Raw genomic sequence first — 25,733 nt, 5'->3', positions numbered from 1 at the left:
CACCCACGCACCATCATGCACTCTCATCGACTCTTACAGCGGGTGAGGGTGAGTGAGCAACCCGAAACTGGGAGTGATTTGACACACTCTCTCACTCTCATCTTATTTTTTTTTTCTTTTCATCCTATTTTGTTAAATTCATGAGTCTTGTTTTGCTGAACGTTACCTCTCTGAAATTTGCTCAGTAGCCCCTTTCAGTGAGAGAAAAACTGAATTCATGGCCCTCCAGCAAAACGTTTGGACAAGCCTGCGTTAGTGCATTCTCCATGATGGCAATGCTCAGACTGTGAGCTCAACATGCAAGGAAAACTGATGTGAAGAAAACCTGCCAGCGTCTCCATTGCACTGCATCGTTCTGATATGCCAAAAATACTAATTCGAAAATTGATTTTCTGTGCATGATAAATAACAAACTGGCTGGTAAGCGTACCCTGCGGAAGTGATAATAGGTATAAATTGCCTACTTTCTTTGGACCATAGATTTTCTTCTTCACCGCTTTTCCTTTACTTTTCACATCATTAGACTCGGTCATGGCTTTTGAAGCAAAGAAAGAAGAACTTGTTAGATCTCGGTTATTGATATAATATTTTTAAAACTGGCTTTGATAGCTTTCAACTGAGGCACAATACCAATGATATCCTGGTCCAGCCTAGCCTCTTGATCATACATAGTCCCGCTCAAATGGTTGGCTCCTTTGGTGCACAGTATTGTGAGGAAGGTGGAATTGATTTATTTTACAAGCATATGTTTTATTCTCGAATGGGTTACCTTGTGGAAGGATGGCAGGGTATCACATTTCAGTTTGATTCTCTCCTTGTCCATAGCCTCACCACATGCACAGTTCAGCAGGATAGTAGACAGCAATTGAGAATCAGAACCCTTGCCGATGATCCTCTCTAAGCAAGGGGTACGGTGTTCAAATACAGGAGCTTCGTTAAGACTAGCTAACTCGGTATAGATGCAGGACAGATCCTGGAGCCTTCTGGTCCGCATTCCTTAGGCCCACATCTGATAAAAGGCCAGTGGTTGCTTTTAATCTTTGACGATTTCTCTCCTTGCCCGCTATCCCTAAAGATAGGAACTGCTGATATGTTGCCATTGGCACTTACTGTCCCCATTACCTCACGTGGAAATGACTCGGGAGATCATATATGGCTTTTTTAACTATGGTGGACATCACGGCTGATGATGCTGTCCTCACTGGAAGTTCACGTACAGAGTTTCAGGACAGGTTGCCAGATAGCAAATCAGCCCGACTTTCCCCTGCCTGGATGTAGCTTTTGAGGACGGTTTTAGGATCCCATCAACTGCTCGTCTGCGGTCAGCTAATCCACAGGAAAGTACTGGTCAGCTAACCTGGTGGGATTAACCGGGAAATCTCCTTTGTGGTACATGGTCCAGTTACTCACCAGATAAACGAGGGCAGGGCAGTTCCCATCCATTTACTTTTGATGTATAAAACTGGAAATATGATATTGGTAAACTTGTTTTGAGTTTGATAGCTCCTTGGCTAAATTTAGCCCCTCATAAAAACGCCCTTTTTCTGTCTTTGTTGACATGGACCGTTGACAGGGGGTGGGTGAGGTTATAGAATTGTAGCCAGCTGGGCTAAAAGCAAAAAATCACCATACTGAGTCCTGGCACGGAGTCCGGCAGCCCACAATAGCATCATTGTGTTAAATACAATATTACTTCAACCTCACCAAATGTTTATCACAAACTGTTGGTAGAACGATAGACAATGGCCGGCCCCCTAGGATTCTCCATCTCGCCAACCGGCCAATGGGGTTTCCTGTTGTGGGAAGCCCCACGTCGTCGGGAAATTCCCTGGCTGCCAGCGAAATGGAGAATCCTGACAGCGGAGAATCCAGCCCATTATCTCCTCCAAGAATTTTATACAAGTTTGCCACGCCAGGTTTCTTTTTAAAGCATGTACTAAGCTATATGGCAATGTATTCGAATTGGCTATACCTGGGGTTGAATCTTTAGATGGAGAGTCGTTACAATCCCCCAGGTCTTCCATTGAAGGAGATGCACCATCCTTAACTCCTTCTTGATTATGGCACCGAGATAACAGAGCGGATTCTATTCAAGGGGGTGAAGCAAAAGGGATTAACATGTTGCAAGTCAGGCTTATTCAGTTGTTTGCTCACTGAAACTGTATAGCAGTTAATTCCACAGAGAGAAAATTATTTCAAATGAATTGCAAAATCTGTATCCGGATCGTCTTGCGTGAAATTATGTGTGATCACCAACCACGAAACAGCACTCAGATTCATCCCTGGACAACACATTGGCTTAATCAGGCAAGAAACCAGGTAGGTTTGGATAAAGTACTACCACCACTAGGCTGTGTGGATGCGGAATGTCACGTATGTTGGCGTTAGGAGACCCAATGACTCAGATCTGAAACCTTGCTGTTTGGTGAATAATGCAATCTTATCCAATAGCAGAATTGTTAACTAAAGCAAGGAAATTGGACACCAAAGATACAAATTCAACGTTTGCAAGTTGAGCAGTGGTCAGTCAAACATAATGTTTTTATCTTGCAGAAATGCAGGCTTTTGTAATAATTTAGGGGGTGGGGGGGGGGGGGGGGTGCAGGCATGGTATTGTTACTGGACAAGTAATCCAGGGACCCAGGGTAATACATAGAAAATAGAAGCAGGAAGAGGCCATTCGGCCATTCGAGCCTACTCCGCCGTTCATTATGATCATGGTTGATCATCAGATTCAATATCCTGATATCGTCGCCCCCCCTTATCCCTTGACCCCTTTAGCCCCAAGAGCTATATCTAAGTCCTTCTTGAAATCAAACAATGTTTTGGCCCAAAATACTTTCTATGGTAGTGAATTCCAGATTCACCACCTCACCTCAGTCCTAAAAGGATTACCCCTTATCCTCAAACTATGACCCCTATCTCTGGACTCCCCCACCATCAGGAACACTGGGCTGGATTCTCCATTATTGAGACTATGTACCCACGCTGGCATCAAAACGGAGGAGTTTTACTCCTGAAATTCCTGCAAAAAAGTGAAATGAATTTTAAGCCCTCAGGGGGCTGGCAGGGATCCGGAGTGAATCTCGCAGCTTTTGCTGTAGATACGGGCATCCGCACTCCCGGGTCAGTGGACGAGCATGCGCGTGGCAGCGGCCTCCAACGGCTGTGCCGTGCTCCATGGCGGACTCGGACCGCGGAGCCAGACGCAAGAAAGAGACCCCACGATCGGCCACGCGCCCGATCCTCAGACACCGCAAAATTAATTCCACGGCTGCCTATAAGGTCCCCCCTCCCCGATTCGCCCGTCCCGGACCAGGGCTGCCGCGGACTGAATCCGCAGCCGCCACGCGCGCATCCCGACCGGCAATAGCAGGTTAGTTCCACGCCGTCGGGAACTTGACCGGTCTGGGGCAGAGGATTGCTGAGCGGGCCTCTGGCAATGCCCCCCCCGGCGGCACGGCATACTCCCAGGTGATGTCGATTTGCGGTGCGCGGAGAATCGCCAAACTGCCGCTGGCCACGATTTCAGCGTCGGGGTGCGGAGAATCCAACCCATTTCTTCTGAATCTACCATCTAATCCTGTTAGAATTTTGTAAGTTTCTATGAGATCCCCTCTCACTCTTCTAAACTCCAATGAATATAATCCTAACTGACTTAGTCTCTTCTCGTATGACAGTCCCGCCATCCCAGGAATCAGCCTGGTAAACCTTCACTGCACTCTCTCCATAGCAAGACCATCCTTCCTCCGATAAGGCCACCAAAACTGCACACAATACTCCAGGTGTGGCCTCACCAATGCCCTATACAATTGCAGCAAAACATCCCTATTTCCATACTCAAATCCTCTCACTATGAAGACCAACATACTATAAGACCATAAGGCATAGAAGCAGAATTAGACCACTCGGCCCATCGAGCTGCTTCTTTACTGCCCTCTGTACCTGCGCACTTACTTCCAGCGACTGATGCACGAGGACACCATGGTCTCGCTGAGTATCCATCTCTCTCAATTTACACCCATTCAAATAATAATCCGCCTTCCCATTTTTGCGACTGAAGTGGATAACCTCACATTTATCCACATTATACTGCATCTGCCATGCATGTGCCCACTCACTCAACCTGTTCAAATCACACTGAAGCATCTCTGCATCCTCCTCAAAGCTCACCCTCCCACCCAACTTTGTATCATCTACAAATTTTGAGATAATACACCTAGTTCCCTTGTCCAAATCATTAATATGTGAACAGTTGGGGACCTAGCACCGATCCCTGCGATACCCCACTAGTCACTGCCTGCCAATTGGAAAAAGACCCATTTATTCCAACATTTTGCTTCCTGTCTGCTAACCAGCTTTCTATCCATCTCAAGGTACTACCCGTAATCCCATGTGCTTCAACTTTACATAGTAATCAGCTATGTGAGAACTTGTTGAAAGCCTTCTGAAAGTCTAAATAAATCACATCCACTGGCTCTCCTTTGTCAACTCTACATCTTCTAATTTCCCTTGTAAGCCATGGTTTAGTCACAGTTCCCTTTCTACTTTTGAGCCAAATTGGAATAAACAACATTTGGGGTTTACCCATTCGTTCCTTGAATGCCTGTCGACTATCCTTCCTTTCAGTAATGTCATAGCCAGCTCATGCTTCATATCATCATTATTACCTTTAATGAGATTCAGGACCCTAGTCTTAGAATCAACAACCTCAGTATCCACCATGACAAAGAATTCTACCATATTATGGTCACTCATCCCCAAGGGTTCTCTCACATCTAGATTGCCAACAAATCCTTTCTAATTGCACAATACCCAGTCCGAGATGGCCTGTTCCCTTGTTGGTTCCTCAACGTATTGGTCCAGAAGGACATTCTGTATTCACTCCAGAAATTCTTCCTCTATTGTATTGTGACTAATTTGACTCATCCAATGTAAGCACGGTAGCACAGTGGTTAGCACAATTGCTTCACAGCTCCAGGGTCCTAGGTTCGATTCCCAGCTTGGGTCAGTGTCTGTGCGGAGTCTGCACGTCCTCCCCATGTGTGCGTGGTTTTCCTCCGGGTGCTCCGGTTTCCCCTCTCAGTCCAAAGATGTGCAGGTTAGGTGGATTGGCCATGCTAAATTGCCCTTAGTGTCTAAAATTGCCCTTAGTGTTGGGTGGGGTTACTGGGTTATGGGGATAGGATGGAGGTGTGGGCTTGGATAGGGTGCTCCTTCCAAGAGCCGGTGCAGACTCGATGGGCCGAATGGCCTCCTTCTGCACTGTAACTTCTATGATAACTTCTATGAAATGCAGAGTAAAGTCACATTAACATTACAATAATAATCTTTATTATTATCACAAGTAGGCTTACATTAACACTGCAGTGAAGTTACTGTGAAAAGCCACTAGTCGCCACAATCCGGCACCTGTTCAGGTACACTGAAGGAGAATTCAGAATGTCCAATTCACCTAACAAGCACGTCTTTTGGGGCTTATGGGAGGAAACCGGAGCACCCGGATGAAACCCACGCAGCCACAAAGAGAATGTGCAGACTCCTCACAGACAGTGGCCCAATCCGGGAATCTGGTGCTGTGAAGCAACAGTGCTAACCACTGTGCTACCTTGCCGCCCACAGTTTCTCCCGTGTCTGCGTGGATTTCCTCTGGTTGCTCCGGTTTCCTCCCATGATCCAACGATGTGCAGGTTAGGTGAATTGGCCATGATCAATTGCCCCTTAGTGTCCAAAAGGTTAGGTGGGGTTACTAGGATAGAGTGGAGGTATGGGATAAAGTAGGGTGCTCTGTCCAAGGGCCAGTGCAGACTCGATGGGCTGAATGGCCTCCTTCTGCACTGTAGGGATTCTATAATTTTATATGATGAGATGATGACAAAATGTGGTTAATGAATTCAAAGACTTCCTTGACCTGTGTATTCAAGTAATTGATTACAGATGGATGTTGGTGGTAAAAATGTGCTGTATGATGTTTAACAGTTTTTTCCTAATAACTAAGTTAGATCCAACAGCACGGAAGGAAACTTGGAAGCACAGTGCCCCTTTGAATTGCAATTTATCTTTCTTCATTGCAGCCTTGCAACTGAAATAAATCAATATTCTGACAAAACTATATATATTTTTTAACAAACAAGATTTTTCCAGAGGCTGGAACCCAGTGCCCCTAACAGAGCTTTCCATTAACCTCTGCAGACCAGTAAAGGAGTTCAGTCTTTCTGATTCAGAGAAGCTGCTGAACTGGAGAGCTCAGAGAGAGCATTTTCCGGGTAAAGTTTTCCTGAACTCCCTATTGATTTTAGTAACTTGTTATATTTACCGCCCCTGGTTTTGGCTTCCCCCAGAAGTAATTTAAAAATACCATCTAGATAAGTGTTTGAAAGAATACAAGGAGGGAAAGGATTGGTGAGCACAGCTCTGGAGCCTCGGTCATTGCTGTGACTCCAAACTATCTGATCAAAATAGCTGCAACCGCCTCCTCAATATCCTCCGCCAAAAGTTACAAAGTCTGCCCACATAGACAGGAGCGTGTAAATGCCGTCTCGATTGATGGGAGGAAGACTGTCCTCTGTTGATTGTAAGGTCCCTCAGAGTGTTTGGGCAGTTGGCTCCTCAATGACTCCCCCTCGGACTGATCTGTTCCCTGTAAGAACACTATTCACGATGCCCTATGCTGCTCTTGCTCATGTATTTGCTTTGTTTGGCCCCCTGTTCCGCACTGTAACCAATCACTGTTTGTCGATGTACCATTTGGGGCTGTTTAGCATACTGGGCTAAATCGCTGGCTTTGAAAGCAGACCAAGCAGGCCAGCAGCGCGGTTCGATTCCCGTAACAGCCTCCCCGAACAGGCGCCGGAATGTGGCGACTAGGGGCTTTTCACAGTACCTTCATTGAAGTCCACTCGTGACAATAAGCGATTTTCATTTCATTTGTCAATGTTCTCTGTTGATTATTCTTTTGTCTACTATGTACGTGCTGTGTACGTTCCCTCGGCCGCAGCAAAAATACTTTTCACTGTACTTCGGTACATGTGACAATAAATCAAATCAAATTCAAATCAAAATCAAATATAGGTCCTTGTGGAAATGGGACTGTGTGCAAATATATCAAAGTAAAAATTTCACTGCCAGAGATCTCCAGGATGATTGGGAGTTGGGAACAAATAAATGTCAGGCGGTGCACTGAGGTGCACCCTGGTGAGGCTCGGGTTGAAGTTCATACTGGGGCATGGTAGGAAGCTTTAATTTGACATTAACTGACTGGGGGGAATGTTTGATACTGATACCAGTTTGCTATAATGTACTAATATCCCTTAGCCGAGCTGAGCAAAAAATGTAGAATTTCAGTTAAAACAATAATATTTTAATATTCTGAACTATGAATTAAACAATAAATTGTGCTTGGAGAGGCATCATTCTTGTTACACGTCTCATTCTACCAATGAACAGCCAATGTGAAAGCATAGCGAAACTTCCCAAGGTAGCATCCTGAAAATGATAAGGAGCCATTAGGACAGGGAGAGGTAGGTTTTATTCAAGGCAGGCTAGAAACGCTTTGGAAGCAGATCAGAGAAGGTTTACTTGACTAATACCTAGAATGGGCGGGTTGTCTTATGAGGAAACGTTAGACAGCCCAGGCTTGTATCTGCTGGAGTTCAGAAGAGAAGGCGGTGACTTGACTGAAACTTAAAATTCTGAAGGGTCTTGACAGGGTGGATGTGGAAACGATGTTTCCTCTTGTCGGAGAATCTAGAACTAGGGGTCACTGTTAAAAAATAAAGCGTCACTTATTTGAGACAGAGAGGTGGCAAAATAATATGCTTAGATCACTGGAACTCTCTTCCTGAAAAGATGGTGGAAGCAGAAGCTTTGAATATTTTTAATGTAGAGGCAGATAAATTCTTAACGAGCAAAGGTGTGGGGGGGGGATTGTGGGGTTTACAGTGCTTGAAGATGTGCTTCCCAATAGTGCAGAAAGAGACACACCTGGGTTATCATAGAATCCCTACAGTGCAGAAGGAAGCGATTCGGCTCGAGCCTGCACCGTCCCTCTGAAAGAGCACCTTACCTAGGCCCACTCCCCCGTCCTATCTCCGTAGCCCCACCTCTCTAGACTGTGGGAAGAAACCGGAGTACCTGGAGGAAACCCACACAGGCAAATTCCACAGTCACCTAAGTTTGGAAGTGAACCTGGGTCCCTGGTGCTGTGAGGAGCAGTGTTAACAACAAATAGGTGCACAAATCATTGAAGATGGTAGGGTAGGAAGTGAAAATGGCTAAAAAGTGAACAAAGCCCTTTGGCTTTATAAATAGATGTGGAAATGCTGGCGTTGGACTGGGGTGAGCACAGTAAGAGGTCTTACAACACCAGGTTAAAGTCCAACAGGTTTGTTTCGAATCACTAGCTTTCGGAGCACTGCTCCTTCCTCAGGTGAATGAAGAGGTGGGTTCCAGAAACATATATATAGACAAATTCAAAGATGCAATACGATACTTTGAATGCGAGCATTTGCAGGTAATTAAGTCTTTACAGATCCAGAGAGAGGGGTAATCCCAGGTTAAAGAGGTGTGAATTGTCTCAAACCAGGACCGTTGGTAGGATTTTGCAAGCCCAGGCCAGATGGTGGGGGGTGAATGTAATGCGACATGAATCCAAGGTCCCGGTTGAGGCCGTACTCATGTGCGCGGAACTTGGCTGTAAGTTTTTGCTTGGCGATTCTGCGTTGTCGCACGTCCTGCAGGCCGCCTTGGAAAACGCTTACCCAGAGATCGGAGGCTGAATGCCCTTGACTGCTGAAGTGTTCCCCGACTGGAAGGGAACACTCCTGCCTGGCGAATGTCGCGCAATGACCGTTCATCCGTTGTAAGTTATGGTGAACCATTATAAAATACTGGTTTGGCCTGAACTTTAAAAAAAAAAAATTCTTGGGAAGTAAGTGTCACTGGCTACGCCAGCAATTATTTCCCATCCCTAATTGCCTCTGTGAAGATGGTGGTAAGCTGACTTTGTGAATTGCTGCAGTCCATGTGGTCCACGTAAACCTAAAGTATGTTTAGGAAGTTTCAGGATTTTCACCCAGTAACAGTGAAAAAATATATTTCCAAGTTAGTATGGTACGTGGCTTGGAGAGGATCTTCCATGTGGTTGTGTTTTCACGTGTCTGCTGTCCTTGTCCTTCTAGATGGTAATGGTCATGGGTTTGGAAGGTGTTGTCGAAGGAACCTTAGTGAGTTGCTACAATGCATCTTGTAAATGCTACACACTGCTACCAATGTGCATTGAACAAACAAAGAACAAAGAAAAGTACAGCACAGGAACAGGCCCTTCGGCCCTCCAAGCCCATGCCGACCATGCTGCCCGACTAAACTACAATCTTCTACACTTCCTGGGTCCGTATCCCTCTATTTCCATCCTATTCAAGTATTTGTCAAGATGCCCCTTAAATGTCACTATCGTCCCTGCTTCCACCACCTCCTCCGGCAGCGAGTTCCAGGAACCCACTACCCTCTGTGTAAAAAACCTTGCCTCATAAATCTCCTCTAAACCTTGCCCCTAGCACCTTAAACCTATTTCCCCTAGTAATTGACCCCTCTACCCTGGAGAAAAGCCTCTGACTATCCACTTTGTCTATGCCCCTCATAATTTTGTAGACCTCTATCAGGTTGCCCCTCAACCTCCGTCGTTCCAGTGAGAACAAACTTGAGTTTATTCAACCGCTCCTCATAGCTAATGCCCTCCATACCAGGCAACATCCTGGTAAATCTCTTCTGCACCCTCTGCAAAGCCTCCACATCCTTCTGGTAGTGTGGCGACCAGAATTGAACACTATACTCCAAGTATGGCTTAATTAAGGTTCTATACAGCTGCAACATGATTTGCCAATTCTTATACTCAATGCCCCGGCCAATGAAGCCAAGCATGCCGTATTCCTTCTCGACTACCTTCAAACGATCTAATTCTTGCTGTATCCTCTGACAGTCCTCATCGCTATCCGCAATTCCACCAACCTTTGTGTCGTCTGCAAACTTACTAATCAGACCAGTTATATTTTTCTCCAAATCATTTATATATACTACAAACAGCAAAGGTCCCAGCACTGATCCCTGCGGAACACCACTAGTCACAGTCCTCCAATTAGAAAAGCATCCTTCCATTGCTACTCTCTGCCTTCTATGACCTAGCTAGTTCTGTATCCATCTTGCCACCTCACGCCTGATCACGTGTGCCTTCACCTTTTGTACCAGTCTACCATGAGGGACCTTGTCAAAGGCCTTACTGACGTCCATATGGACAACATCCACTGCCCTACCTGCATCAATCACCTTTGTGACCTCGTCGCAAAACTCTATCAAGTTAGTGAGACACGACCTTCCCTTCACAAAACCATGCTGCCTCTCACTAATACGTCCATTTGCTTCCAAATAGGAGTAGATCCTGTCTCGAAGAATTCTCTCCAGTAATTTCCCTACCACTGACGTAAGGCTCACCGGCTTGTAGTTCCCTGGATTACCCTTGCTACCCTTCTTAAACAAAAGAACATTGGCTATTCTCCAGTCCTCCGGGACATCACCTGAAGACAGTGAGGATCCAAAGATTTCTGTCAAGGCCTCAGCAATTTCCTCTCTAGCCTCCTTCAGTATTCTCTAGACTATCTACACACCCTTCTCCAGACTTAACATCCACCAATTCCTTCTGTTTGGTGAATACTGATGCAAAGTATTCATTTAGTACCTCGCCCATTTCCTCTGGCTCCACACATAAATTCCCTTGCCTATCCTTCAGTGGGCCAATCCTTTCCCTGGCTACCCTCTTGCTTTTTATATACGTGTAAAAAGCCGTGGGATTTTCTTAGACCCTATTTTCCAATGACTTTTCGTGACCCCTTCTAGCCCTCCTGACTCCTTATCCTTCCTACTTTCCTTATATTCCACACAGGCTTTGTCTGTTCCCAGCCTTTTAGCTCTGACAAATGCCTCCTTTTTCTTTCTGACGAGGCCTACAATATCTCTCGTTATCCAAGGTTCCTGAAATTTGCCGTATGTATCCTTCTTCCTCACAGGAACATGCCGGTCCTGAATTCCTTTCAACTGACACTTGAAACCCTCCCACATGTCAGATGTTGTTTACCCTCAAACACCCGCCCCCAATCTAGGTTCTTCAGTTCCCGCTTAATTGGACTGTCTACATATTGTTTTAAGAAGCCCTCCTGGATGCTCCTTACAAACACTGCCCCGTCTAAGCCCCTTGCACTAAGTGAGTCCCAGTCAATATTGGGGAAGTTGAAGTCTCCCATCACAACAACCCTGCTGATTTTACTCTTTTCCAAAATCTGTCTACCTATCTGCTCCTCTATCTCCCGCTGGCTGTGGGAGGCCTATAGTAAACCCCCAACATTGTGACTGCACCCTTCTTATTCCTGATCTCGACCCATATAGCCTCACTGCCCTCTGAGATGTCCTCCCATAGTACAGCTGTGATATTCTCCCTAACCAGTAGCACAACTCCTCCATCCCTTTTACATCCCCCTCTATCCCACCTGAAACATCTAAATCCTGGAACGTTTAGCTGCCAATCCTGTCCTTCCCTCAACCAGGTATCTGTAATGGCAACAACATCATAGTGCCAAGTACTAATCCAAGCTCTAAGTTCATCTGCCTTACCCGTAACACTTCTTGCATTAAAACATATGAACTTCAGGTCACCAGACCCGCTGGTGGAGGTGGAGGGAGTGAATGCTTGTGGAAGGGGTGCCAATCAAGTGGGCTGCTTTGTCCTGGATGGTGTTGAGCTTCTCGAGTGTTGTTGGAGCTGCACTCATCCAGGCAAGTGGACAGTATTCATTACACTGCTGACTTGTACCCTGTGGGTGGTGGACAGCCTTTGGGGGGGATCAGGAGGTGAACTGAATTTCTAGCCTCTGACCTGCTCTGGTGGCCACAGCATTTATTTTGTTAATCTAATTTAGTTTTTACTCTGTTTGCCAACGTTTTAAAAATACAGTTATGCCCACTCTGTTTTCTACTTGTTAACCAATCTTTTATCCATGCTAACATATTACCAACTCTTACTAGAGTTCATATTTTGGTATATTAACATTTTATGCGCACCTTATTGAATCCACTTAGAAATCCGGGTTTACTCCATCCACTGGTTCCCCTTTATCTACCTGACTAGTTACATTCTCAAAAAAACCTAATAAATTTATCAAAAGGATTTCCCTTTAGTAAAGCCATGCTGGCTTATTCTAATCATCATATGAATGCATACTATGCATTTTCCCAACAACTGATGTTCGGCTAACTGGCCTGTAATTCCATTTTCTCTTTTCTTCCTTTCTTGAAAATAAGTGTAAATTTCCCAACTTCCAATCTAATGGGACTGTTCCTGAATTCAATGCACATTGGAAATCACAGCGAGCACATCCACCATCTCTGCAGCAATCTCTTTTAGAATGCAATGGTATAGATCAGTAATGTTAGAGACGTAGAAGTAGGAAGTCTTAGAGATGGAGAGGAAATCTGGTGAAAGTTAGCTCATGTAGAATGCACTTTTCACAAAGGTGCAGGGACTTGGAGGTAAATTAGGACTGGTGGATGCCACTGGCAGATGTCAAACAGTAATTGGCAGTAAGTTTAGCATGCTGGGGAGAATTCAGCAGAACAATAGACCTCTATTTGCTGCCGACATCAAATTCAAATCCTAGATGGCCAAATGGGCCAAGACTGTTACATGGCTGAATTATAGCTTAACCAATAGGGTCAAGTTCACTCATTTGGCTGGATGGCTAGTTTGTGACGCAGAGCGATGGCAATAGCGTGGGTTCAATTCCCCGTACCGGCTGAGGTCATTCATGAAGATTCTGTCTTCTCAACCTTGCCCCTCACCTGAGGTGTGGTACCCTCTGGTTAGATCACCACCAAGCAGCTTTCTCTCTAAAGGGGAGAGCAGCCTATGGTCCACGGCGACATTCAACCAGTTTACTGAGAACCCTAATGCTCTAACTTATGCCGGTGTAGACACTGGAACAGGAGTTGATCCACGATTCAATTAGAATACAAATGGCTGATTGGTACCTCAACACTACTTACCTGATGCAGCTCTATATCCCTGGACATCAAACGCATTTTGATTTCACTCCTGAATACTGAGCTCTAATTTGAAGGTCATGTTCCATCGTTCATGGTTCTCTTGCTAGACCAAATAGTTAATCTCTGTTGACTCTATCCAATCCACTTACATCTTAAACAGCTTCATCAGATCACCCCTCAATCCTCTCTACTCAAAGGGATGCAGCTCACGTATATGCAATTTGTCTTCATAATGATATGACCTGAGCCCTGATATTATTCTGGAGAATCTGCATTGCACTCTTTCCTAGGCCACTGGTTCCTCAAACAGAAAGCTAAAAAGTTACAGAAACCTGCATCTTGTCAAAGGAGAACAATTAATTGTATGGATACCACCAAGCAGCTTTCTCTCTAAAGGGGAGAGCAGCCTATGGTCCACGGCGACATTCAACCAGTTTACTGAGAACCCTAATGCTCTAACTTATGCCGGTGTAGACACTGGAACAGGAGTTGATCCACGATTCAATTAGAATACAAATGGCTGATTGGTACCTCAACACTACTTACCTGATGCAGCTCTATATCCCTGGACATCAAACGCATTTTGATTTCACTCCTGAATACTGAGCTCTAATTTGAAGGTCATGTTCCATCGTTCATGGTTCTCTTGCTAGACCAAATAGTTAATCTCTGTTGACTCTATCCAATCCACTTACATCTTAAACAGCTTCATCAGATCACCCCTCAATCCTCTCTACTCAAAGGGATGCAGCTCACGTATATGCAATTTGTCTTCATAATGATATGACCTGAGCCCTGATATTATTCTGGAGAATCTGCATTGCACTCTTTCCTAGGCCACTGGTTCCTCAAACAGAAAGCTAAAAAGTTACAGAAACCTGCATCTTGTCAAAGGAGAACAATTAATTGTATGGATAGGGTCCTTTGACAGGGCTTCCACCTAGGATTGTAGTCCATCTCCATATGTCCATAGTTCCCGTACCAGCCTCCCCGAACAGGCGCCGGAATGTGGCGACTAGGGGCTTTTCACAGTAACTTCATTTGAAGCCTACTCGTGACAATAAGCGATTTTCATTTTCATTTCATCTCTTACAGAGGATGACACACTGGCTGTGCAGTTTCCTGATTTTCATTCAGATTTCCTTCATTTGCAGAACTTTTATTTCTACTACTTGTAGACTTTATTTAAAATAAGTACCTCAATCCAGGCAATCATCACTCATGCTGCAAATAAAATCTAGATTGAAATGTATTTTTGTGCACAACTAAAGGCCTCGCAGGAAGCTTCTGTGCCAACAATGGCCCGTGCTCAGAGCTAACAATATTGAGCCGGATGGAAACATGAATAATTGAGAAAAAGGTGGCACTTGAATTTGAGGTTACAGAATTAGATATCTTGGTCTTTGCACTGATCAGTTTGCATCAAGAATAAATGGTACATTGGAATTCTGTTTGGAACAGACAAATGCTGATCCAGTCAACCAGTCAACCGCATTGCCTCAAAACAATTTGATAGAAGCTTGAGTGAAATTCATTTTAACACTCGTCAATTCCCATGGAATACCTTCCCTTGCTAACAGTGTTGGCAGAAGTTAGCATCAGAGATTATATACAGGAGGGGGCCGTTCAGCCCACTGAACCATACTGGTCCTGTTTTAGAGCAACATGGTGGCACAGTGGTTAGCACTGTTGCCTCAATGCCAGGGTCCCAGGTTTGATTCTGGCCTTGGGTGACTGTGTGGAGTTTATACATTCTCCCCATGTCTGCGTGGGTTTCCTCCGGGTGCTCCAGTTTCCTCCCACAGTCCAAAGATGTGCAGGTTAGGTGGATGGGCCATGCTCAATTGCCCCTTAGTGTCTAAATGAATGAAATGAAATGAAAACTAAATGAAATGAATGAAAGAAAATCGCTTATTGTCACAAGTAGGCTTCAAATGAAGGTCCTGTGAAAAGCCCCTAGTTGCCACATTCTGGCGCCTGTTCGGGGAGGCTGGTATGGGAATTGAACTGTGCTGCTGGCCTGCCTTGGTCTGCTTTAAACACCAGCGATTTAGCCCAGTGTGCTAAACCAGCACATATATAAAGATATGTACTTTAGGTGGATTGGCCATGATTAACGCACGGGGTTATGGAGGTAGGGCAGGGATGTAGGCCTAGGTAGAGTGCTCTTTCAGAGGGTTAGCGCAGGCCCGATGGGCCAAATGGCCTCTTCATCCAATGTAGAGATTCTATTAATTCTATAAAGTTTATAAATCTCTTTCAAAACTTCAGAGAGATAGCAGCATTTCTGCCTTTTTGTTCAGTCAGCATAATTTACATCTACACATTTGAATCAGACACAAACTTGGGGCTAGGTCAAAGCGTTAAAAGGTATTTATAATTGGCAAATGCATGTAACCTTTTGGTGTAACAGTTCCCCAATATATTTGTAATTTCTGCATCCAAAGGCATTCTATCAATGTAATTTCATTGGCATACTTTGATTTAGGAATCGTAGACACATCTGCGATAGGTAGATTGGTGATGATGAGGTCAAGTAGGTTTCCCCTCATATCAGTTCCCACACCACTTGCCAAAGACCCAATTCAGCAGCTATGTCTTTTAGGATTCAGCCAGTGGTTGTGCTACCGAGCCACTCTTGGTGATGGACATTGAAGTTCCACACACTCCGAATATATTTTCCTTTCTACCCTCAGGGCCTTTTCCAATTGTGTTCAACATGGAAGAGTATCATTTTGTTAACTGGGGCTGTGGATCGGGGTCATAGAATCATAGAATTTACAGGCAGAAGGCGGCCATTCGGCCGATCGAGTCTGCACAGGCCCTACTTAAGCGTACACCTCCACCGTATCCCCGTAACCCCACCTAACCTTTTTGATACTCAGGGGCAATTGATCATGGCCAATCCACCTAGCCTGCACATTTTTGGATTGAGGAATCCAAAGCACCCGGAGGAAACCCACCAGACACGGGGAGAAAGTGCAAACTCCACACAGTCACCTGAGGCTGGAATTGAACCCAGGACCCTGGAGCTGTGAGGCTGCAATGCTAACCACTGTGCCACCGGGTCAGTTAGCTCAGTTGGCTGGATGGCTGGTTCGTGATGCAGAATTCAATTCTCACACCGGCTGAGGTTATTCATGAAAGGCCCACATTCTCAACCTTGTCCCTCGCCTGAGGTGTGCTGACCCTCAGGTTAAATCACCACCAGCCAGCTATTTCTAAAAGGGAAGAGCAACCTATGATCCTCTGGTCGGCATTTTATATATGTTATATATGTGGGTGGAGCAAAAGGGGTGCAGGGCTGCATTAGGCGGCAATCAGCAAATTTCCTTGACCATGTTTGACCAGATGCAAGCCATGAGACTGCATGGGGGTCCAGAGACAATGTTGAGGATTCCCAGGGCAATTAACACCTGACTGCATACCACTGTGCCATCACCTCAAGTTTTAACCGTGTTTAACTAACTTGCTGGCATTTTTGGAGAGGTAACAAAGAGGGATGATGAGGGTAATGCTGTTGGTGTGGTGTGCATGAACTTCCATGTGACACAGTGCTGCACAACTGATTTATGAGCAAAGTTTTACATGGAAAAATGGGATGGTGGTAACATGGATACAGCCAGCGTTGGCTGAGCGACAGGAAACAGGGTAGTAATTAACAGATGTCTTGTGAGCTGGAAGGCGGATTGTAATGGAGTTTCTCAGGTTGCGTTGGGACCCCTGCCTTTCCTGATGTAAATTGGGCGGCACGGTAGCACTGTGGTTAGCACTGTTGCATCATAGTGCCAGGGACCTGGGTTAAATTCCCGACTCGGGTCACTGTCTGTGTGGAGTTTGCACATTCTCCCCGTGTCTGCGTGGGTTTCCTCCCACAAGTCCCGAAAGACGTGCTGTTAGGTAAATTGGACATTCTGAATTCTCCTTCAGTGTACCCGAACAGGCGCCGGAGTGTGGCGACCAGGGGCTTTGCACAGTAACTGCAGTGTTAATGTAAGCCTACTTGTGACACTAATAAAGATTAATATATTAATGGCCTGGACCTTGATTTTCAGGGCACAATTTCAAAATTTGCAGATGATATTAAATTTGGAAGCACTGTGAACTGTGAGGAAGATAGTGTAGGACTTTAAAAGGGTGGGTATAGACATGTTGTGGACAGGTGGCAGATGAAGTTCAATACAGAGGAGTGTGAGATGATTCATTTTGGTAGGAAGAGCATGGCGAGACAATATTAAATAAAAGATACAACAGTAAAGTGGGTGCAGGAGCAGAAGGACCTGGGTGTATATATGCATATGTCATTGAAGGTGGCAGGACAGATTGAGAGAGTGGTTAATAAGGCAGACATTATCCTGGGTTTTATTAATAAGGGCATACAGTACAAAAGCAAGGAGATGATGTTGAATTTGTATGTCACTAATACAGCCTCAGATGGAGAATTATATCCAGTACTGGGAGCTGCACTTCAGGAAGAATGTGAAGCCATTAGAGAGAGTTCAGAAAAGATTCACGAGAATGGTTCCAGAGATGAGGAACTTAAATTCTGAAGATAGGCGGGAGAAGTTGAGGTTGTTTTCCCCAGAGAAAAGAGGCAGAGAGGAGATTTGATAGAGGATTTAAAATCATGAGGGGTCTGGATAGGGAGAAACTGTTCCCAGTTCTGAAAGGAGGGCATAGATTTAAACTAATTAGTAAAAGAAGCAAAAAAGTGAGACGAGGAGTTCTAGTTTAAGTGTAGGGTTTGGAACACAGTGTCTGAGAGTACGGTAAGAAGTCTTACAGCAGGTTAAAGTCCAACAGGTTTGTTTCAAACACTAGCTTTCTCAGGTGAATGAGAGCATGGTGGAGGCAGGTTCAATTGAAGCATTCAAAAGGGAATTAGATTGTTACCTTACAAGGGAGAATGTGTAGGATTAAGGGGAGAAGGTGGGGGAATGTACTTAGGCGAGTTGTTCATTCAGAGAGGCGGTGCAGGTGCGATGGGCCAAATGGCTTGCTTCTGCACTGTGACAATTCTGTGCCTCTGGGTTACTAGTCTAGTGACATCACCGTTATGCCACTACCTCCCCTGAGCATCCTGGTCACATATCTCTCTGGTACAAGCGTCTCGTCATCCGGCAAATTTTCGCGCCTTCCTTTCTGAAATCAGGTACCCTCGGAAACCTCATGCAAATGATCATGGTTTATCCAGGAGCCTCAACAGTTAAGGGCTCCAACACCAGAGGAACACATTATCCTCAGCTTGACTGCCCCCGATATCCACACACTCCACAGCAATCACAGAGAACAATCAGAATTCCCCCAGATCCAGAGTGTCTGACTGCCCGATTACAGTTCCGCAGCACCATGCTTCCAACAGATTCAAGTTTCAATATTCAAATTCAATGTTAATAATATGTAAATGACATTCAAACAGCCTTATACTGGGAATGAAATGCAAATCCAATCAATGCAATGGGGCTATCAGAGCTATAGAAAACACCCATGCAGCCAGCCAGACAGTAAGTTCAAAATGTAATTGCACCTTTTGTATGTTACTTGTTTGCAATGCTGGCGTGAAATGTCCCTATTAGTTTAAAGTCAGGTACTTCTTGCATTGTTTAATCAATTCTGACACTAGGTATATTTATCACCACAAATTGCTCTCACCACGAGTGACAGTTGTGCTATTTTCATATAGCTTCAACTGATCTTTCCAGATACAGTTCGTATTTGGGAATGCAAGAATTTACATTTATATAAAACACCTAACTACAGCCTCAGGACATCTCAAAGTGTTCACTAGTCAATGAATTCCTTTTTACGTTTAGTCACTATTGTAATGGGGCAGTTAATTCGTTTCAAATTCCTAGGGGTGCACATCACCAAAAATCTATCCTGGTACACTCACGTCGACGCTATCACCAAGAAAGCACAACAGCGCCTATACTTCCTCAGGAAACTAAGGAAATTCGGCATGTCCACATTAACCCTTACCAACTTTTACAGATGCACTATAGAAAGCATCCTATCTGGCTGCATCACAGCCTGGTATGGCAACTGCTTGGCCCAGGACTGCAAGGAACTTCAGAGAGTCGTGAATACCGCCCAGTCCATCACACGAACCTGCCTCCCATCCATTGATTCCATCTACACCTCCCGCTGCCGGGAGAAAGCGGGCACCATAATCAAGGATCCCTCCCACCCGGCTTACTCACTTTTCCAACTTCTTCCATCGGGCAGGAGATTCAGAAGTCTGAGAACACGCACAAACAGACTCAAAAACAGCTTCTTCCCCACTGTCACCAGACTCCTAAATGACCCTCTTATTGACTGACCTCATTAACACTACACCCTGTATGCTTCATCCAATGCCGGTGCTTATGTAGTTACATTGTATATCTTGTATTGCCCTATTATGTATTCTCATGTATTTTCTTGAATTTTGTTTAATTCCCTTTTCTTCCATGTACTGAATGATCTGTTGAGCTGCTTGCAGAAAAATACTTTTCACTATACCTCGGTACACATGACAATAAACAAATCCAATCCAATCCAATCCAATTCCACTCTCAGCAAATGAGATGAAGGGCCAGTTTTGTGGTGGTCTGGGGAAGAATATTGGCCAGGACACTGGAACAAGTCCTGGAGTGCAGAAATGCATTATTTGGAATCTTTGGCCAAGTTTTAGTGGGCAAGTTTTACAGGGTCACAACTTATATTTCACTGGAAGCCTGGTAACTGTGCACTAGTTTAGTTTAATTATATTGTGGAACATAGTGATCAATGTAACTAACATCCACCCCAGACTGTGTGGGCCGACTGCTAGAGTAGAGAAGCCTGATCTAGTAATGGCAACTTTGAAAATTTACTGCAGGGTAGCACAGTGGTTAGCACCGTTGCTTCATAGCTCCAGAGTCCCAGGTTCGATTCACGGCTTGGGTCACTGTCTGTGCGGAGTCTGCACGTGCGCCCCGTCTCTGCGTGGGTTTCCTCCGGGTGCTCCGGTTTCCTCCCACAAGTCCCGAAAGACGTGCTGTTAGGTGAACTGGACATTGTGAATTCTCCTTCAGTGTACATGAACAGGCGCCGGTGTGTGGCGACTAGGGGATTTTCACAGTAATTTTATTGCAGTGTTAATGTAAGCCTACTTGTGACAATAAAGATGATTATTATTAATAAAGATTATGATATATATATATATATATTAAACACCCACACACACACATAGTTGAAAAAAAGATTTGCAGGGCTATGGGGAAAGAGCATGAGAATGGGACTAACTGGACAATTCTTTCAAGATGGGCCTAATGATTCCCTTCTGTGCTGTATGATTCTTGACTCATGGCACCCTTACATTTATGGGTCGGCTGATCTCTCCTCTACCGCACAATGCAGTTTTAAGTCAGGACAGTGAGAATTTAAATAATTTGGAAAGAAGTTAGCAATTTTGCTCCGCTTGTGATTTTCCACAGGCTGCAGTAGCCAAATAGTAATCAAGGCCTGTGTTTTGCAACACAGAAAGTAGATGTACTGCAAGTTCAGTCAATGCTTTTGCTTGGTTGGTTGGTGAGTCAATTTGGAAAGCTCCCTTGTCACAGATCAATGTCTCCACATTGTTATCTCCTTCCCAATGAAATGCAATATACATGTACAAATACTGTCAACTACTGTGCACTCCTGAGGTTTAGCACTGACAAGATTTAAAACAACAATATTGCTAAACTATCACCCGAAACTGCATCCAATCACGAAGATGCTCATTGGTATCAAAGTCAGGGTGAACAACACTGAAGGTGATGAAGTTTGGAGGACTTGCTGAGCACAGGAACAGGAGCAAGCAGGCATAGAAGGCAAATGTAACTTCAACCTGAACTTGTTGATAAGGAGTTGCCAAACTGAATTCAGCAAGGAAAGAGATGTAGGTTGCTGTAGTACAGGGAGGCTTGGGCAAGAACAGGTAAAGGGGAGAGAGTCTCTGCTGCTTGGATTCAGGCTGGAATGGAGTGCCTATAATCTGGGTTGGGGAGAAGTGGAGTTTTATAAAAAAAACTACTACTTAAACTAGCTACTGACGAAGCAATAATCGGGTTCATTATGCCAATTTTCCTTAAAAAAAAAATGGGTCAAAAACATTTAACAGTGAAGAATTAGTGTTTGAAGTTAACTAGAATGCACAGTGTTTGTTAGAACAAATTCCTAAATGTTCCAGCAGAGCATGCACCTAATTCATCTTCCACAATGCACAGCCAACTTTGTGTCTTTAGCAGTTTGATTCACTTAATCACATTTCATTTTGGTTATTTTTTATGCCTACGTGGAGGTGTCAACGGATATGGAACCAAGGCAGGAAGATGCAGCTGAGATGTTGGACGGTGGGATCGAACTGAATGACAAAGCATGCTCGAGAGGCTAAAAGTCGCACTCCTCTCCCAATCTGCCCCTCCAAGGCTACTGAAGAACTGCGCCCGCCTATGCCTCGAGTTACAAACCTCACGCGGCTATTTGTTTTCACAACATGGGTTGGTAATCAAGGCGATTCCTGAATTGCCAACTTTTCTGAACTGTTGGGTTAACTTTTGCTAGTGGTTTGGGTGAATTTTTGCGTGTATCGTGCGAGGAAGATATCCCCCCCCCCCCCCCCAAAAAAAAAAAATTAGAATCGTTGCTGGCCATATTTACAACGCTGGAAACAAGTTGACTGTAATTGAGGTCAGACTCCTTGGAGCAGAACACAGGCTTTCAAACCTGAACAACTGCAAAACAATGGGTGCGGAGGGAGAAGGCAGCCATGCAGGACAGAATGATGATTGAGGTCATGCCAAGAAAATTGTGTGCCACCAAGAATAAAAAAAAACAAGTGATGGAACAAGTAGGCTTGCCCAAAAGAACCGGAGTTCAGAACTGAGGTTAAGTTGGTGCGGAATTGCTAATGGGAACTAGCTAGAGCATAGCGAGAGGTGCAGATTGAGTTTTACAAGCTCAACGCTCGCTGGCACAGAACCGAATCTTCTCTCATAACAATTACTACTTTCATTTATATCGCACCTGTAAAGCAGCAAGATGTCTAAAGGAATTTTACAGGAGTCATCAAAGAAAATTTGACACCGAGCCACATAAAGAGATATCAGAACAGGTGAGGCAGCTGTTAAGCAGCATCTTAAAGAAGGAGAAAAAAGTTAAGAGGTTTAGCGAGGAATTACCTGACCTTAGGCCCTGCACAGTTGAATGGTGGGATTACCAGAGTTTAGGCTCTGTACAGCTGAATTGTGGAGCAAAGAAAATCTCAAGAGGCCAGAATTTCAGGAGTGCGGAGATCTCAAGGAGTTTGGGGGCTGTAGAGGTTACAGAGATATGGAGGGGTGAGGCTACGGATAGGTTTGAAAACAAGCTTGAGAATGTTAAAATCTCGGCTTTACTGAACCGAAAGCCAATGTAGATCTGCAGGCAGAGGGGTGACCAGCGAATGGGACTTTGTGCCAGTGAGGATGCAGGCAATGGTGTTTGAATGAGCTCAAGTTTACAGAAATTACAAGATGGGAGGTTGGCCAAGAAAGCATTGGTGAGTCTAGAGGGAACTAAAGCACGGATGAAGATTTCAGCAGCAGGTGGGCTGTGGAAGAGGTGGAGAAGGATGATGTTATGACAGTTTAAGTAGGTGGTCTTGGTGATGGAGAGGTTCTGTCACTGAAAGTTTATTGCTGGGTCAAATAGGGTGTCAAAGCCACAAACAGTCTGGTCCAGTCCCAGACAGCAGTCAGGAAAAGGAATGGAGAGTAGCTAAGATATGGAGTTTGCGGAGGGTGGGGTTGAGAGGTGGTGGTGGTGATGAGGTAATTCTGAATGTCACTATATATACATGTGGAACCTGATGTGTTTTTGTATAATGTCACCGAGTGATATCATGTGGATGCGAAAGACGAGGAAGCCAAGGATTGATCCTGAGTGTCCTCCCAGGCACAAGTAGCACAAGTAGCTAGCACTGTGGCTTCACAGCGCCAGGGTCCCAGGTTCGATTCACGGCTTGGGTCACTGTCAGTGCAGAGTCTGCACGTTCTCCCCGTGTCTGCGTGGGTTTCTTCCGGGTGCTCCAGTTTCTGCCCACAGTCCAAAGATGTGCAGATTAGGTGGACTGGCCATGATAAATTGCCTTTAGTGTCCAAAAAGGTTAGGAGGGATTATTGGGTTACGGGGATAGGATGGAAGTGAGGGCTTACGTGGGTCAGTGTGAACTCGATGGGCCGAATGGCCTCCTTCTGCACTGTATGTTCTATGTATGTAAGTACAGGACAGGGAAAATGTGCCATTATAGGTCATTCTCTGCCTACAACTGTACAGACAGGAATAAAACCAGGCAACAGCAGTCCCATCCAGCTGGACAACAAGTGAAAGTAACTGGAGTGTGGCGAACCCTGTCAAAGGCTACAGACACATTGAGCAGAATGAAGGACAGCGTCCCACACCACAGTCATATAGAATGTCATTTTGCTAATAACTGTTTCAATGCAATGGCACAGCAGAGACTTAGCTGTCCACAGTACATTGGCTCTACTGAAGCCCGTCCTAAACACTCTTCCACTTCAGAATGCAATACAGGACAGGAAAATGTGCCATACAATGCATGCTTGGAGCAGGTTGCAGTACTGCCTGCCTATACTTGCACAGCTCACCACACGCCCGTCTCTGCTTGTAACAATCTATCACAGACATTTCACAAAAATAAAATATTTTACTTGGGTTATTGTAACATTCTGTAGGATTCAGCATGGAACTTAAATGTTTTGCCTGATGGTTGAGTTGAGGGAGAGCAAGAGCAGAAAATCCAACCTTTGGCCAAAACACGTAATTAGACTGTGACAGATGACATATCAAAACTAAAACGAAAAATTGGCATGGCAATTTCCTAGGGTAAATGTTAATTTTAAAGTGTGACAGTAGATCGGGTCAAAAAAGAGGAGGTTTTAGAACATAAAATAGCACAGCACAGTCCAGGCCCTTCGGCCCACGATGTTGTGCCGACCACTTATCCTAATCGAAGATCAACCTAACCTACACCCCTTCAATTTGCTGCTGTCGATGTGCCTGCCCAAGAGTCTCTTAAATGTCCCTAATGACTCTGACTCCACCACCTCCGCTGGCAGTGCATTCCACGCACCAACCACTCTCTGTGTAAAGAACCGACCTCTGACATCTCCCCTATACCTTCCTCCAATCACCTTAAAATTATGTCCCCTCGTAATAGCCATTTCCGCCCTGGGGAAAAGTCTCTGGCTATCCACTCTATCCAAACCTCTCATCACCTTGTACACCTCTATCAGGTCACCTCTCTTCCTTCTTCGCTCCAGTGAGAAAAGCCCCAGCTCCCTCAATCTTTCTTCATAAGACATGCCCTCCAGTCCAGGCAACATCTTGGTAAATCTTCTCTGCACCGTCTCCAAAGCATCCACATCCTTCCTATAATGGGGCGACCAGAACTGGGCACAATATTCCAAGTGTGGTCTAACCAGGGTTTTATAAAGCTGCAGCAAAACCTCGCGGCTCTTCAACTCAATCCCCCTGTCAATGAAAGCAACACACCATACGCCTTCTTAACAACCCTATCAACCTGAGTGGCAGCTTTGAGGGATCTATGTACATGCACCCCAAGATCCCTCTGTTCCTCCACACTTCCAAGAATCCTGCCTTTAACCCTGTATTCAGCATTCAAATTTGACCTTCCAAAATTAATCACTTCACATTTATCTAGGTTAAACTCCATCCGCCACTTCTCAGCCCAGCTCTGCGTCCTGTTGTAACCTGCAACAGCCCTCGACACTATCTACAACTCCACCAACATTCGTGTCATCGGCAAAGTTTCTAACCCACCCTTCCACTACCTCATCCAAGTCATTTATAAAAACCACAAAGGGCAGAGGTTTTGCAGCCAGGAAGTACTGCAGGCATTATATCTGAACAAACCTATAAATAAATATCCTTTGTGGAACAGAGGAAAAGGCTACCATTAAGCACCTCAAGACTACAATAAGAAAGGGTAACTTTAAGAATATTATAGAATCAGCAGGCATAGATAATAACCTTTATTAATGTCACAAGTAGGCTTATATTAACGCTGAAATGAAGTTACTGTGAAAAGCCCCTAGTTGCCACATTCCGGCGCCTGTTCGGGTACACAGAGGGAGAATTCAGAATGTCCAATTCACCTAACAAGCACGCCCTCCGGGACTTGTGGGAGGAAACCGGAGCACTCGGAGGAAACCCACGCAGACACGGGGAGAATGTGCAGTCTCCGCACTGACAGTGACCCAAGTCAGGATTTGAACCCGGGTCCCTGGCGCTGAGAAACAACAGTGCTAACCACTGTGCTACCGTGATCGCAGAGCAAAAGGTTGTTGCTATCTTTCTCTCTCCAAATATAGTTGCTTAGTTGCCAGGGTCAGGGAGAAACAGAGATAATGGCCAAGGTTCAGGTGTCTTGCGTCAAGGCCTCCCTGGTACAAGCCTCAATGTTGACATTCCCAAGTTGATAGGATAGAATCTTGTATATTCTTATTGAGACAAGTGTCCGGCAGGAGTTAACAAATGGCACCTAGCATGAGATAAGCAGAAAGGTGACCCTATGGCAAAATGATGGGCTTACACTTTGGGTAACTGTCGTAAGTGGTCAC

The 25,733-nt window shown here is 45.0% G+C and overlaps 1 protein-coding gene across 1 annotated transcript in view; it reads right to left on the bottom strand.

Annotated features, from left to right (window-relative positions):
* The window catches only part of LOC119967041 (solute carrier family 4 member 1 adaptor protein), a 174,837-nt gene that overhangs the window by 12,139 nt on the left and 136,965 nt on the right, over nt 1-25,733 (bottom strand). The window contains exons 12-13 of the mRNA XM_038799053.1: nt 1,973-2,086; nt 465-535 (exon numbers count right to left, since the gene is read on the bottom strand). Of these exons, the coding sequence (XP_038654981.1) occupies nt 465-535; nt 1,973-2,086 (185 nt within the window). The remainder of the gene's footprint in view (nt 1-464; nt 536-1,972; nt 2,087-25,733) is intronic.

This window comes from Scyliorhinus canicula, chromosome 6 (genome assembly GCF_902713615.1).
Source record: "Scyliorhinus canicula chromosome 6, sScyCan1.1, whole genome shotgun sequence".
Lineage (NCBI taxonomy): Eukaryota > Metazoa > Chordata > Chondrichthyes > Carcharhiniformes > Scyliorhinidae > Scyliorhinus > Scyliorhinus canicula.
The sequence above is the reverse complement of the archived record's forward strand: the minus strand, read 5'-3'. Positions and strand labels throughout refer to the sequence as shown.